This window comes from Chelon labrosus (assembly GCF_963514085.1).
Source record: "Chelon labrosus genome assembly, chromosome: 17".
Lineage (NCBI taxonomy): Eukaryota > Metazoa > Chordata > Actinopteri > Mugiliformes > Mugilidae > Chelon > Chelon labrosus.
In genome coordinates, this window is record NC_140350.1 from 7,243,603 (window position 1) to 7,258,766 (window position 15,164).

The 15,164-nt window shown below is 41.6% G+C and overlaps 1 protein-coding gene across 1 annotated transcript in view; it reads right to left on the reverse strand.

The window, feature by feature from the left end:
• tspoap1 (TSPO associated protein 1) overlaps nucleotides 1-15,164 on the reverse strand; it is a gene marked incomplete at its 5' end in the record, with an annotated part of 59,739 nt that overhangs the window by 15,341 nt on the left and 29,234 nt on the right. Inside the window, 12 exons of the mRNA XM_084565083.1 lie at nucleotides 957-1,841; nucleotides 1,940-2,049; nucleotides 2,127-2,233; nucleotides 3,709-3,914; nucleotides 4,345-4,449; nucleotides 5,173-5,353; nucleotides 7,852-7,902; nucleotides 8,138-8,242; nucleotides 8,330-8,452; nucleotides 8,623-8,712; nucleotides 8,857-8,940; nucleotides 10,985-11,152. Coding sequence (XP_084421209.1) covers nucleotides 957-1,841; nucleotides 1,940-2,049; nucleotides 2,127-2,233; nucleotides 3,709-3,914; nucleotides 4,345-4,449; nucleotides 5,173-5,353; nucleotides 7,852-7,902; nucleotides 8,138-8,242; nucleotides 8,330-8,452; nucleotides 8,623-8,712; nucleotides 8,857-8,940; nucleotides 10,985-11,152 — 2,215 coding nt within the window. The remainder of the gene's footprint in view (nucleotides 1-956; nucleotides 1,842-1,939; nucleotides 2,050-2,126; nucleotides 2,234-3,708; nucleotides 3,915-4,344; nucleotides 4,450-5,172; nucleotides 5,354-7,851; nucleotides 7,903-8,137; nucleotides 8,243-8,329; nucleotides 8,453-8,622; nucleotides 8,713-8,856; nucleotides 8,941-10,984; nucleotides 11,153-15,164) is intronic.

Below are 15,164 nucleotides of genomic sequence, written 5' to 3' on the forward strand. Positions count from 1 at the left end.
ATACAACTAAAAACTTTTATCACATTGACTACAAACAGTTTCTAAAAGGCCTAAGGCTTATCCATAAAAACTTGAATAATCATTTTGAGGAGCAGAATGACAATATGGTATTACAAACTGACAGCTAATTAAGTTTTACATTTTGGATTAGTAACACCCTGACAAAATATCACAGAAAGTTCACTTATGTGCAATGCATGGGATTCTGATTCTTTTACAGTACGTATATGAAATGCTTCTTAGAAAAATCTAACACGTGTACTTAAAGGTCAATAAAGCACTAACTTCTGACAATGACAGTATCCTTCCTCTGTTTATATAATGCTTTGGGTATTTAATTGGGAAATTATATTCATGGCAGCTCAATAAGGCGTCTGTACTAACGCCAGTGTGTAGAAAGAAAAAAAGAACTTTAGTAATATAATGTAAATACCTGGACAGAACAATCAGTGGATTATAGAAATGGCTTGGCTATGTGAGGGGTCGCTTACAGACCCCTCACATAGCCAATGATGGTTGATGTAACCCCCTCAACAACTGCGCACTAAAAATACTGTGTGGCAATTGACAGTGCTGCTCTCTACGAATGTCAGCTTGCTTGCACCACAGTCACATATGTGGATATGGTTCAAATCTGAAGTTTATCAAGGTAATTTTCAGTGATAATGTCCACACAAAGCTTTGGTAAACGCCTGAATCTTGTACCACTTTCTTAAACACACACAAATTCCTTGACACATACAAATATAATACTGTATACATTTTGGTTGTGGATAAGGATTCGGATAAATGACACACACTAATCGGGATGCCTTTTGTTTTTTCCACACTAAAAAACCTTGAAACCCCAACAGAGGCCTTGGGAAAAAAATCTGTTGTTATTAATTCATAGACTACACTTACACAGGCATAGTAGCTTCAGAGAACATCTCATCAAGAAAATGCTAAATCCTGACCTGCCATCAGAGTGGTGAAAGTGATTGTAGCGCTTCTGTGTTCACGTCGCTCCACAGGTAACTCCCATGGTGTGCGGTGGGGCCGCGCCTCCACTTTGACTGTGTACTGCAGGCTGGGCAAGAGGTTATTGAGGCACAGCGAGTAGCAGCCAGCCTTCACCAGCTCACACTCCTCCTCATTCAAGGACACAATGTGCACATAGTTACTGTTACTGGGCAGCCAGCTCAGGTTGGCAGAGGTGGCGGTGACCCTGTCCACACGCAGCTGTGTGGGCGCCACGCTAACATCTCGGCCGACCAGCATGCTGCAGCGGAGCTGCTCTGAGAGCCCCTTCTCGGTCAGGCTTTGCACTGACACGCGGTAGGCCTTGAGGTTTATGTCTAGCCGCTCCAGCACCGCTTTGGTCTGGGCTCCGAAGGGCACATTGAGCCTGAGCTCCTGGTCCACATACACATTATAGCTCCACACATTGCCCCACCCAGCCGGCACCAACGGAGGGTCCCAGCCGATGATGATACTCTTGGCAAGCTGCTTGATGAGGGTGAGTTTACGTGGGTAAGGCACAACGTCCACTCCCACCTCCTCCAGGTCCAAGTCCAGGCCGTTGGTGAGGGGGGCTGGGACAGCCAAGGCCGATGCTGAATCTGAGGGGGCTGAGGCAGGGCCAGAGGCAGCAGAGGCAGCAGAGGCTTCTGTCCTTTCTGAGGCGCTGACGCCCGTGTGGAGGTGAACCTGGTGGCTGGCACTGTGCAGACTGCTGTCTAGCAGGGAGTTATGGGACATGTCCCCAGTCTCTGGATGGTGAGCGCTCATTACATCATCGTCCGACACACGTTCCACAAAGTTAGAGGGGACCAGCCCTCTCCGTCCATCCATCAGCTCACCTGGAAGCAGCCACAGTAAACTATAAAAACTGATCATAATGTACTAACAGGAACAGAAGGCTGTGGATCCAAAAGACTAAACTACACTTCAGAGTTACCTTCGTAGAAGCCATCATCATCCATGTCTCCATACACATAGATGTATTCTCCAGCAGTGAGGGGCAGCTCCACTTCAGGGTTGTCATTGGGGCCATCATAAGGATTATAGCTGCAGAGAGTCAATTTAGCATCAAATTATTTTCATCACATATTTTTATCACATAGTAGTGTTAGTTTAATACTTACCTGTATCTTGCAATAAAAACCTGAAGCTTTGCCGCTCCTCTGCTGACTGTGTAAGGTGCCGGGGCTACATCAATGTCCAACTCCTCTACTTCACTGGCAGTGTCCACCTAAGAACACCATGAACAGACAGTGAGTTGATTGAATGACGTTTGGGAATCCTAAAAGTGCCTGCAATACTGATGGAAAGCCATTAAGAGGGAGTATTTATTATTTATTCCAATAGAGTGAAGCAGTAGATCAATTGTAAAATGACTTGAATAGGCAAGTATCATAGCAACAACCAAAGACCAAATGGCACTAGGTAAGTATGCTGACAATCAATGCAGTCCAGTGCAACACACCCTATTCTGTGAAGTTTGTAAAAGTGTTGATTCATCATCCCTTAGACCAGTAGAAAGATTGTGCAGCCTTTCAGAATTTTTCTCAATGCTAAAACTTCCCTCTTGCAAAAATAATATGTTCAATTTGGCTCCAGATGAGTGTGCTTTTCATATGCCTGTTATTTTGACAGGTCATGACTTATTGGTGGTGACTGTGTAGGAAATAATTGTGTTTGCACACTGAGTCGGAAAAGTTTGACTGAACAAATAGGAAAAAAACGATTTACTCTAAATACAGAAGCAACTTAACACCCACCACCAACGCCTGCATACAACACTGCATATATTTTGTATGGTGATTAATGTAAGCAAGTCAGTATTGTTAGTTGAGAATCACCATCATCTCGGATGCATTTGATTTTCATTCATAACATCTACAAACATAGGAGGGGTTGTGTATTTATAGCTCGCCGGGAAAACCTTTTTAAGGATAATCACCTACAAATACTACTGTATAACCTTCATAATCCACAATGCCGAGTGGATTATCTCACTAAATATGAGCTTTATTGAACTGTGGGCAGAAGAGTGACTGGATGAAGAGACCACCAACCCCTCACCCACACAAGACCAAACACTGGCAAAAAAAAAAAGAAAGAAAAAGGCTGAACATTCACAATATTAATCTTATATGAGCAGAAGAAGGTCCATCATATTTAGCTATAGTGTGTACTTGTGTGAGATGACAGGGAGTTTAAGGAGGGCCTTTTAATCCATTAAGTCCACACACAAACACACAATGTGATCATGCATGGCCGTCTTGGTAATCTTGATGAGCCATCAGCCTGTCATTGTTGAAACAAGGAAGGAAGAGGAGCTGCAGGCAGGTGTGTCCTGCACAGTGACACAGCCTCGAGTAACATTTAGAGACTATGGGAGCATTTGTATTGACCAACGACCATGCCATCAAATGAACCCTAATCACCCCATCAAATGTTAGTCCAGCATAGCAGGTATTAAGAGCGGCTGCAGTTTACAAATGAACAGTAGTGGTCACACTGGTTAGGGTTTCACAAGGCTCTATTCAAGGCCTGGCAGTAAACAGAAAGAAAAAAATATCTTCTTTAATGTCCTGCCATAAAGTGCAAGCTAAATATACACTACATACAGTATCTTTACTTACATGAGGCGCCTCTGATAAATAATGAAGGACCAAAAAAACACAAGTATTAATAGTGGAATAGCAATGTGCAACGTGCTACCTCATGTGTTGGGCTTGATTTGTGCGGACTGAGATGAGTGTCAGACTTGGGGGTGAGGTGTGTGGTCTCCGACTTGCTGGAGGAAGAGCCCGACTTGCTGACACTGATGGTGGGCAGCTCTCGATGCTTGGTGACAGGCGAGCGCTCCACCCTGGAGAGACCTGCGGCGTGCGGGGTGGCCCCCATGCGTAGTGCAGCGGCAACATCTAGCAGGAGACAGAGGTAGAGGATAATCCATGAGTTTAGTGGTGACCCCCAGCCCTCTCACTGGTTAACCTGGTTGAAGCCATGAGCTTCTAGGTGGGTAAGATCACTGGTTGACATGCAGGAGGCTCAAGGTTGAACGTGGCTGATTAAACAGTGGAGGAAAAAATCCTGCCTCCATCTGTCCAAGGTCAGAGTTCAGACTACCTTGTGGCAACGTGTGCCACACCAGAACTGTTAAGGGGCTTAACTGATTCCACTCTCCACAGACATTTTGCACTTCAGCCCACGAGCACTGACCCTCATGTGATGATGAGAATTAGAGACAAGCTCTGTTACAGTGTTGGACTGTTGCGGTGGCGGTGCAGGTGAGATGACAGGTCAGAACATGCCGTGCTTTTGTATCATGAGTATCTGAGACGGAGAGCGTACCGAGCGGATCATTACCCTCAGGGCAGGAGAGAGTGTCACCTCCCTCGAGACTCCAGAAGGCTATTTCGCCCAGAGACACCATATCCCATGAGCCACCTGTGCAGTCTAAAACATATGAACAGTGTAGGAGAAGAAGTTTGACACATTTGTGGGATACATAGAGATGGAAATATTTGGACTAGATTTGCACTGTTGCTTTGTTACAGGTGAAAAGAATACCAATACCCAGAGTAGATATATGGTATTAAAATATACCAAGCACAATTTCTTGTGCCTTTCTGTTCTGAAAAACAAAAACAAACAAAAAAATCCCTGCAGTTTCAGTGATTACAATGCCTACAGTAAAACCTGGATTGGTACCGCCCTTATGGAGAAAGTAAACCTTCCCATACCGCCCTTATGGGAAAGTTTAAAATAGTTTTGGAAGCTTCTGAAAGCATTTTGCAATGCTCTTGGTGGGCCTTTCCCAAGCAGTGCTTTAGGTCAATTCCTCTTTTAGTGAGAAGTTTCCTTTGTGTTCCATGAGCACTTACTAAGATTATATAATATGAAAACCCAATAAGGGTTGGCAATAATTTAACTATCAGATCTTCTTGAAACCAGACAGAATTTGGCAGATTTTGTTTTTACTTTATTTGGTTGCTGTCATCAGATGAAGACATGTTTTTACTAATAAGCACTTAACATGTGCATTGTTGATGTTAAAAATGAACCATATTTGCTTTAACATTTTAAAGCACTACATATCACAATAAATAACTAGAACTAGAATCCTCAGATGTGCAGCTGATTGCAGTAAGGAGTATCAAAAGCCTCTTGACAACTCACCTCGTTCAGCAGTCAGGCCCACTCCATTGGTCAGAACAGAGAGGCTGGGGTTATTGAGGAGGCTAGAGCCGGCCAGGTCAACCTTTGAGGCCTGCAGTCGAAACTTCTCCAGCTCCTGGGACAGCAAGCCAAACTGTTCGCTCTGGCTGCGACATTTCTCCTCCAGCTCCCGTACCTTTGACTTCACAAAGAAATGTGGAGAACGCACGTTCAGTGAAATCACAGCTTTACATTGGAAAAATCCACCTTTCTGCATCTTCAGATTCACAGAACTCTGTGAATGTCAGTGGTAATTGTGTAATGTGGTGTTTTAAATTTCAGAAAGTACTTTAACTTAATTCAATCTTGTAAATACACAAACAAGTGAGTTGTGCCTAAGTTAGTTATATAGTGTATGAATGCAGGGCAATGTGTTTTAAGGTGGATTTCTCCTTCAAACAGTCATGTGGAGGGATCTAACACTGCAAGAATAAGTAACTCTTAGAAATTATCTGTGTCATGCAGAAACCTTCCTTTACAACATTTTTGTCCCTTAGCAACTATGACTTTTTTTTTTTATTATCACTAATTTCCACACCTGACACATAAAATTCCACATATTATCTTAGACACAAAATCATTGTTTTGGAGGATGGACCAATTGAACACTGCAGTATAACAAACATGACAATTTATGGTCAGGTTTCTGCGAGACAAAGACGAGATTCATTTTCAAGGATGTTATGAGCTGCTTAGACAAATGACAAAGAATTACAGGTTCAGGGGAAAGAAAAGATAAGCTTTCTGGTAAAAGGGGAAACAGGAGTAAGAGGCTGGTAACTTCTGAGATAGTGCATGTTGCTTCTGTCTTACACTCACTTAAACAAAGCCATTAGACAGCAGGGTTATTTGCCAGAACACTACAGAGGTTTGTCTCAGCCCTACTGAGTTTCTAAATGTGGCTGATTTCACTTCCGGCTGCGGTGGGAGTTTCCTGGCAGGCTGATCTGACAAAAAAGCCTCTGCAAGAAACTGTCTGAACAACATTTCCTGTTAGCACTCACCTACGCAAAGCAGTCTGCAGTCAGACGTTATCTAGCTACACTGGGCTCCTGAAGTGGAGCTAAAATGCTGAGAGAATTAACTGATAAACCTCAAATGTGTACTATAACAGAAATCAATCCTACGTTCAGTGTATGAGAAAAATATCACAACAGCATCATACACAGGCTAAATGTTCTCAGCACAGCTGGGGGAAATAACTGTACCACAGATACACTATTACATGGTCTCGTGTCAGTGACCTGATTAACACACACTTCGGTAACTGAAAAATATAGCAACAGTATTAAATGGGCTACTGCTGTCACATCTTATGAAGAACTGTTTTACAGTAATTACTGCAGGGCTGTTACTTCTGCTTCCAGTTGAATGTAGAAAACACAAATGACTGAGTTCTATCAGCTTGAAGTAAATAAAGAAAAGCAACTTGGGTTTGGTGGTCTATCTACAGGGGCTAGGGAAGGCTTTATGGCAGGAAGATACAGTAAGAGGTCAAGAAGTACCTGCATGCAGTCCAGTGTACTCTGGTTAGCAAAAAGATAACACAAAAGACAAAAAAAGATATACAAAAACACATGCTTGTGAAGCAACAAAGGCAAGACAAAGTATACTGAGAAAGCAGAAATAAAGCAGCCTGAGTCCAGGTCGGCAAGAAAATCCTCTCAGAAGCCAGAATCACTAGAATGTCTCTTGGCCCTCAGCAACCAACACCTGCCTTTTTGAATAAACACACATCCATTGACACATCCAAAGACTTTAATATATAAAGAAAGGCTGTGTGTTGACTTGGCTCTGGGGAGAAAAAGAGACTTTCTGCTGTGATCCACTGAAAGTGAGAGAACAAAGCCAACAGGAAAGAAAAGTTTTTTAAAACAGGAGCAACTATACTCTACCAGCTCCCTCCGCAACACAAGCTGAGTCAACTCCTAAAATAAAATACACACTCCTTTAAATAACAAACTCTCTTCACTGAGAGAAATAATAAGAACAGACAACAGACACATATATAGTAGTGGATGATGACATTTTTGAGTTTTTGTACACGCGCCAAAGACTTTTTTGATTTTTTTTTTTAACATTCAAAATCTTCAGCCAATCAGACAGATGGGGATTTCAACTGTCGTCGGCTGTCTGGATTCATTTTGAATTCAAAGGGTGCTACACTCGCACCGACAGCAAGCACAAACGTCACAAAGCAGCGGAGGAGCCATCTGTTCAAACGGTTTTGCAGGCCTACTAGTGCTTCAAAAATGAAGGGTTTTTTGTGCAACAGCTTCTCTGCCAGGTGTTTAGAGAACAGAGAGCCAATGTGCTTTTACAATGTACACATGTACATGTTCGTGCTGCTTTTGCTTAGGGAGAGAGTTTGATATTTCTGCTCATTTTGGTTGGTGTTAGGGAGAAATACTTTCAACAGTTACTCTGAATGAGAGAATGTCACCTCCTCTCTCATCCACACTTCAGTGTGACTTTAGTAGACAGTGGCAGCTTTAATTTTTGTGTCAAGTAAACCTAAATTCTTGAAAGCACCTCAGGGCTTTACAGTATGGTAAACGATAAAAGAAGTGCATGGTATAAAAACTGTTTATTTGCTTTTCTACACTTCTAAGCAGTCACAGTGGTGCAATACACACTCACCTCCAGCATCTGAACCACTCCTTCATGCTCCCTCTTGGCGAATAACTGAGCCTGATGATTACAAAGACATTAAAGTCATGGTAAGGTTGCTTGATTGCTCATAAAATTCACAATTCACAACACGGCAAGCCCTGTTGCCAGAACTTGATGCTTCATGAGTGCCCAAAGATTGCCTCCTGCTCCTCCTGCTGGACAGAGCCCCCATAAGCCTCAATTACACTGAAAGCAACCTACAGACTATGAGGGTGTGATGTTATCAAGAAAAATACTTGAGTGTGTTTCTCACCCGCTGTAACCGTTTGATTTCATCCTGTTTGAACTTAAGGATTGCCAGTGCCTGCTCATGTTCCAATTCCAGCTGCTGCCTTCGCTCGGCGACCTCTCGCATATGCTGTTCAGAGAAAAAGCAATACATGACAAAAAGAGGCATGGCATGGTAAGGGGTGAAATTTAAAATAACGGCAAGCTCTAAAAGTACCTTTAGGACCTGCTCTAGGTTCTCCAGTTTGGCACGGAGTCTCTGGTTCTCCTCGAGAACTGAATTGTGTTGAGCGGTCACTTCAGAGAGATCTTCCCTCAGCTCCTCATTCTCAGCCCGAGTCTGGGAAACGACAGAAGGTTCACCGACTGGATCGCACTAGTTCGTTCGTAGTGAAACACATTATCACAGCTAACGCCAATGATAGCCAAAACTGTCACATTCGGATGTGTTCTAAAAGAAACCTATACATCTCTCGTTTGAGAGGCCTGACTGAGCAGAGAGACACTGACCTGGTCGAGCAGCTGTGCCTTCCTCCTGAGGAGATCTGCCTCCTCCTTTAGTCGCTCATTTTTGCCTCGCTCATCCTCAAGCTGGCTCTCCTGTTACAAATTCAGATAACACAGAGTGTGGAAATCCATGTCTCCCTAGCTGTCATTATGTCCATCACAGTAATGCTTTAACCAGACTGGAGGGCTGCCAGAGAGCATGAGAGGAGGAAACAGCAGAGCTAGAAGATTGCTTACCAAATCCAGACATCTCTTCTGTCGCTTCTTTACTTCATGCTCAAGATTTTCACATTCTTTTCTCTTCTTGCTCAGCTCACTTTCCTAAACCAACAGCAGGGCCAAATACTGTTACATCAATACCTTACACTGAAAACAAGATCTAGTTATTCACATTTTACCATTTAAAACAATACATAATGACAAATGATTTGCTTTCACATTTTGCAGAACAGAATACGTTGGCTTTAGTTCCATATGGACCTCTGACACATCAGCAGTGAGGTATTACAAAGCTTAGCATCCTTTAATTATTCTAAATGCAGCTTACATGCAGGACCAGCATTGGAGAAATCAGCTTATTTCAGTACGGCCTTAGGACCTCAATCAAGTATTACACTGGGACTGGAGAGGGGGGTGCACAACAGACAAGCTAATTGCAGCCCACCACCAGCTGACTGGAAAAGATACAACACTGTACTCTCACCAGTGATGACACAATAAGACAATAAAGATAATTAAACTGCAATCTGTGCACTGATTTGCTTGATTGTGTATAAGCAGCAGCTTTGAAGGCTTGAATAACGTGCATCTAGCGAAGATGTCCTGTTACATAGTTGCACATCATGACTGTGGAGCTAAAGCACCAGACCCGGTTGTGCTGATTGGAACTTATTCAAAAAAGACATTTCTCTTTGAACATTTCCTTTTGTTGTTATTCCAACTATTTTCTCCCAATTTGTAGATCTGTCTATGAGCTAAATCCATCTACTTGATATCAGAGGTCTCTCCTGACAGACAGTTCCTGCTACATGCTAACAGTTTTGTTTGTAACCCTCTTTTTTGTAGCCTATACACTATACAGAGGCAGCGAGCTAATGGCTCAAGGTCGAATAAGTTCTAAAGGCTAAATCTAAAGGCATGTGCACAAAATTGCACTAACATCAGCATGCTCACCACACTGATTGCTAGGATGCTGTAAGCCTTAATGATTTAAATGCTGATCATATAAATTGAGGGGCTAAGTGCGCTAATATTTGATAATTAGCGTTAAACACTAAGTACAGCTGAGATGAATGGTGATGTCATTAGCTGAATTTGTTATGAACCAAAGTTTTGGGCATTTTTTAATTTTAGACCTGGTGATGGCACTAGGTGAAAATATTCATCCCGAGGACATGCTCAGTGTCTACATCATATTCCATAGCTATGTGTCCCATAACTGCTGAGACAGCTCAGTCTTGACCTAAGTCACTAATGTAGCTTTCTGGGCTAGCATAGTTACAGTGTTTCCTCAGCTGATGAACTTGGTCCTACATCTGTAACCCCCTTTTCTCCCACGAATCACCCACGAAAGACAGCCATCTAATGCACGCACCAAATCTTCACCATGTTCTGTGTCCAACTAGACATTGTGGAGAACAGAGAAAAGCTGCAAATCACTTCTTAAAAACACCGTTTTTCCTCACAGCCAGAAAACGACACTCCCAGCTTTATGTGTGTTAAGCGTGACGTCAGTTCAGCCATAATCTTGGACAAAAATTCCAATCATGAAAAAAATAAAAATAAAAATAAATACATCATTGCTTGAGAGCATGCAGCCAGCGCACCCTGACTGACACTGTGCCACGTTGTTGTAATTACTTCTCCCTATATTCTTTTTTGAAAAGTCCAATCCTGACAAAAAAAGTCAGCACAGAGCTGAGAGGGAACGTGGTCTATTTAAGCCAAACCTACTTGTGGAATCAGCAAGGGCAATGTGCCACTCTTTCTGTTTCCAAGGGACAAGATCAAAATAATCCCAGCATTACATAACAAATCTGACTGTAGAGTTTTCCTCAGTGGCTGCCAGCTCAGTCACAAAACTGATGGTTGATTCAAACGCCTGCAGAGAGGTGTGTCTGAATGACTGTCTGGAAGAATGTAATGATTTGAAACACATGGCAGTGATATTTACTAAACTTCTGCATCATTAACTCTCTAATATCAGCAAGCAATAAGTAGAATTCATAACATAGCAATGTTGAGGATCATGTCTGCTTTTGTCCTCATGAAGCATGTGGCTTGGCATGTGCACTGGAAAAACCCTGCATGCTGGTCTGAAGGTTCCTCTAAATGACAGGGTGATGGGAACACTAGATGCTCTCACCAGAAACTGTAGGTGCTGCTCCTCTGTGTTTTCCTCCTGATGGGAGGGGGTCGGGCTGAGGCCCGGTGGGGGCGTCACTCGCAGCCCCGACTCCTCCTCCTCTCCGGGAGTCTTCTTACACCTGGAAGGAGCTTCATCTAATGCCACACACGGGGTCTCTCCTACAACCTGAGCGGGACATGAAGAATCATACAGTCACTTTACACAAAGAATATTGGCAAAGCACGGTCAAAGGGTTAAAAAGTTCCAGTTCTATTCGCACAGAACCGAACAGAACAAACAGAATAAATATACAATGTGATTGTTATACTGTGCAGTAACACTTATCACTGCACCTCCCTCTGTGACAGAGGGATTAGCAGCAAGCCTCCTTCCCAGTGGTCCAACTACAATCAATGAATAATCCAGGGGGAATCCCTCTAGCCTCTAACATGACTGGAACGCTTCAGCAGGGAGTCTGTCCTTTCTAATTAGGCTGCACACAGTGTCTTTAAAGTAGGTTACTTTTCCTAAACAATAACTGTTACACATTCATCTTATAAACTGTGTGGTCCTTCTGACTGATATCCAGGTGGGGGACAGGCTGACATTGGTTAAGGGTTAAGAGTCAGGAATCAGCATCTAATTTTAGAGCAAACCTACTTATGTTCAGAGTGTAACTGTGCTAGTGCAGCCAAGGCCATGACCCAATAACAGGATCAGAGGAGCTCTGCCACGTGCTGCAAAGGGGATCTCTCCTTTACACTCACCTTTCTGTAACACCAAAGGATATATCACTCCGGACTTCAGGTGTATAGAGATTTTTGAGAGAGTCATATGCTGTACCAACACTTTCCAAGTAGGGGTACTATTAAAGCAACTAAACAACTCCCAACATACTCAACCTGATACATATTGTCCAGACCAAAGGGCTTGTTAGCATTTGTTGCTTCTAATCCATGTCAGGTTTGCATGGCATTATATTAAAGACACAGTCTGACAAAGCTTGCTATAAATATATCAACTATGATCTGACTATGATGTGGCTAGTTTCAGTGCACGTTTAGTACTTCATAGAAAATATACACTCACTGTTAGAACAGTTTTTAGGATGATGATGAAGAGGCAACCAGCCAACCGTATTTTTAATCATACAAGAGATTAATATGATATCAAACATTCCTTTATTCAGTCAGAGCCTAAAATGACTTCATCCTCAGGAGTCATTTATCATGAAGAGCCTGAAGGTTCAGAGATGCGATCTTGTAGGAAACTGAATTGTGGTAATGTGTTAAAGTGAGTCGGAAAAAACAGAACTTTTATCTGGTTCCTGTGCACTCATCTCATCGTTATTTTTTAGAAAACATTCAAAACAACCTGACAAATAACAGAACGGCTTCTTCATAAAGCAGCTGATTCTCTTTGGTGTAAGTTAGTATTCTATACGCTATATACTACTATATGCTGCAGGCTATACTATAAATATATATATCAGGATACTAATTCCCCACCATAAACATCCTTTGTGACACCTCACTGTTAAATGCCTTGTTTTTTTAAACATATAGTTGTGTCCCTGTCACCTGTTTCTAAGACACCATGACGGTTGAGGGTGACCTCAGTTCAGGGTTGTAACTCACTGTTGAACACTCATTGTGGCTGTTCAGCACTTAATTAGAGACATGTCTGTGAATTTAAGCAAGGCCATCCCTGGTTTATCTTCTGGATACAAGACCAGATGGTGTCAGTAGTGGTGATGAAAGGCCAGCAGGAGGCACTAATTCCATTGGCCCCTAGACAAAAACACAGGAGCATGGGAATAAGAGCCCTGTGGATTTTTCAGAATCCTCTGGTGGTCATTAAAGTTCCTGTCACGTCCATCACAAGTGCAGACGAGCCAGGAGGTCCTGGATAAATTTGCTTCTTTGTGTTTGGTCAGCCATTGTTAAAGCTGTCAGGGTTCTTGTGATTCTTAATTAGCTTGTAGCACTTCATACCTATTGAGCGGGGTGCTGCTACAATCTGGCAGCCATCAATGATGTGGAATAAAAAGACTAGTGGAGGTTGAGGTGACATCTTTACACAAATTCACGCAAGCCCAATCTGTATTTATTCATCATTCCACTCCTCTTTCAATGAATTATTATTTTGTTTTTAATATTTGTTGCTTTTCAGCAAAATAAGTCCATCTGCTTAACCTGAGATATTTTCACGTTTTTAATATATTATATTCCGTACATCATCAATTATTAGTATAGAGTTCAAATTCTTAAATGAGCAATCCTTTTTCTATGGCCATTGGGAGAGCTCACAATGAGTTCAAAGCAAATATAATCAGGGTTCGGGCGACGTGTGATATAATTCTGACATCGTTTTGACGAATGAGCGCAGAGAGGAGAATATTACATAATGCCTCATTTATACAATGCTGGGAGGAATAAAGGGACCGCCACAGAGCATTAGACCAAAGCTTAGGCTTTTATGAGTCATTTCAAAGGTTTTTGTGCCAACACACTAACCTAACAAAACTTACTGTGACCCAACTGACTGTGCATGCTTCATACAGTTTACTTGGATCTGGTGCAGAGTTACATAGTGCTAGATAGTGCTCCAACAAATTCAAATGGCTTGGCTTACATTTTGTCCCATATACAGCAGCTTCTATTTAGAAACAAAATCTAGATTTGAGTGTTCTGGGTATTTTGTGCTATTGCTGCAGAATCATAAATATTTTTACTGAACTGTCTACAATAAATGAGCTGCAAGGTCAGTAGATAAGGATACCAAAAGGAAGAAAATCCTCTTCTGATATTAATTATTGCTACACGTATAGTGCCTAAATTCAAGTCAGGCTTAATATAATTCCATTAGTAGTAGTCACTTGATCTGATCAGATGGTTTTAGTTCAAACTGACTATTTTTTTTTAATACATTTTCCAATAATTCTCAAGTAATTGTTGCATTGAGCAGCTGGCATATTATTTTAAAAGACAAGTATGAAAAAATGTAACCTGCAGCTAGGGACAACATCGTCATTCACCTATAAATCCTAACAACGCAGCAGTAAAGTCAACTATCTTCACCGACTTTTATCTGTTTAAGAAAAGTTTTTAATGACTGCGAAAGGCTGACTCACGTCAGAGCACGACCAGGACAACAAACATTGCACCGCTGAGTACATTTATTCAAAGTAGGTCAAATAAATAACTGATGCACTACATTAACATAAAGCTGATGCTTGCATTGGCCAAAAGTTTTAAACTGAAAAATAACCTCCAGTATAAAATCATGGTTTAACGATTGGATAGAGCAAAGTAGAAACTGTTTTGTTAACATTTTGAAGAGTTTGTTTTCTCAAGTAATTCAAAGCTGGTTTTGAATATTTTCATTTTCATATTTTATTTATGACTTGCTGATGATTTGTCTGAGTCTTGGCCTTTTATTTGATCATCAGCCAACCAGTCAAAGTCGAGTATGGAATTACTGAATAAGAAAGTAGGCTCATTTGAAGATGGCATTTTAGCATTAGCTTCAAATTTAGTAAATTCAGATAATAATTCTGTGAGATTCTACTGAGATGCCTGTTTAAATATTAGACCAGAATGTTGTTTTTTTCCTCACAAACATTAATGTACTGCTTCAAGCAGCAGTTTTAGTTTGGTATTTTAACAGGCCACAGTGACAATCAGTGCATACGCTTGTCATATCTGCCATCTAATGGTAATTATAACAAAACTGCTGCTCTCAGATTTGTCTCTGTGTAAGTCAGTAGGAAAACAGACTTCAACAAAACACTGCTTGATTATTTGTGGGGGTAAACAGTACTGGCCTGTCACACTGCCTTACAATCAGAGGGCGGTTCTAACAAGTCCATCAGGCATCCTCTCTAGTAAAACAATCAGCTGATTGTGTCATAATTTCACAGATCAGCCAGTTAAAACTTTAACTTCAGATCACTGATCTGAACCTTTAGTTCTGTTCTGCTAAGTAATATGTTATATGTTGTGCTTCTTTGTATAGATTTATTTCTACAATGTATGCTCAGTTCCTTTGGCATACATTTTTCTTTGTACATTAGTTCATCTCATTTTCAGGTTGTAGCTTCAGGTTGTGAGTACACTTTAGGCTGAAACTCAAAACTGGGTTTCTATTCACTATCTGTGTTATTCCAACTGGAACTTGAGTTTTAACATTTAAGTTC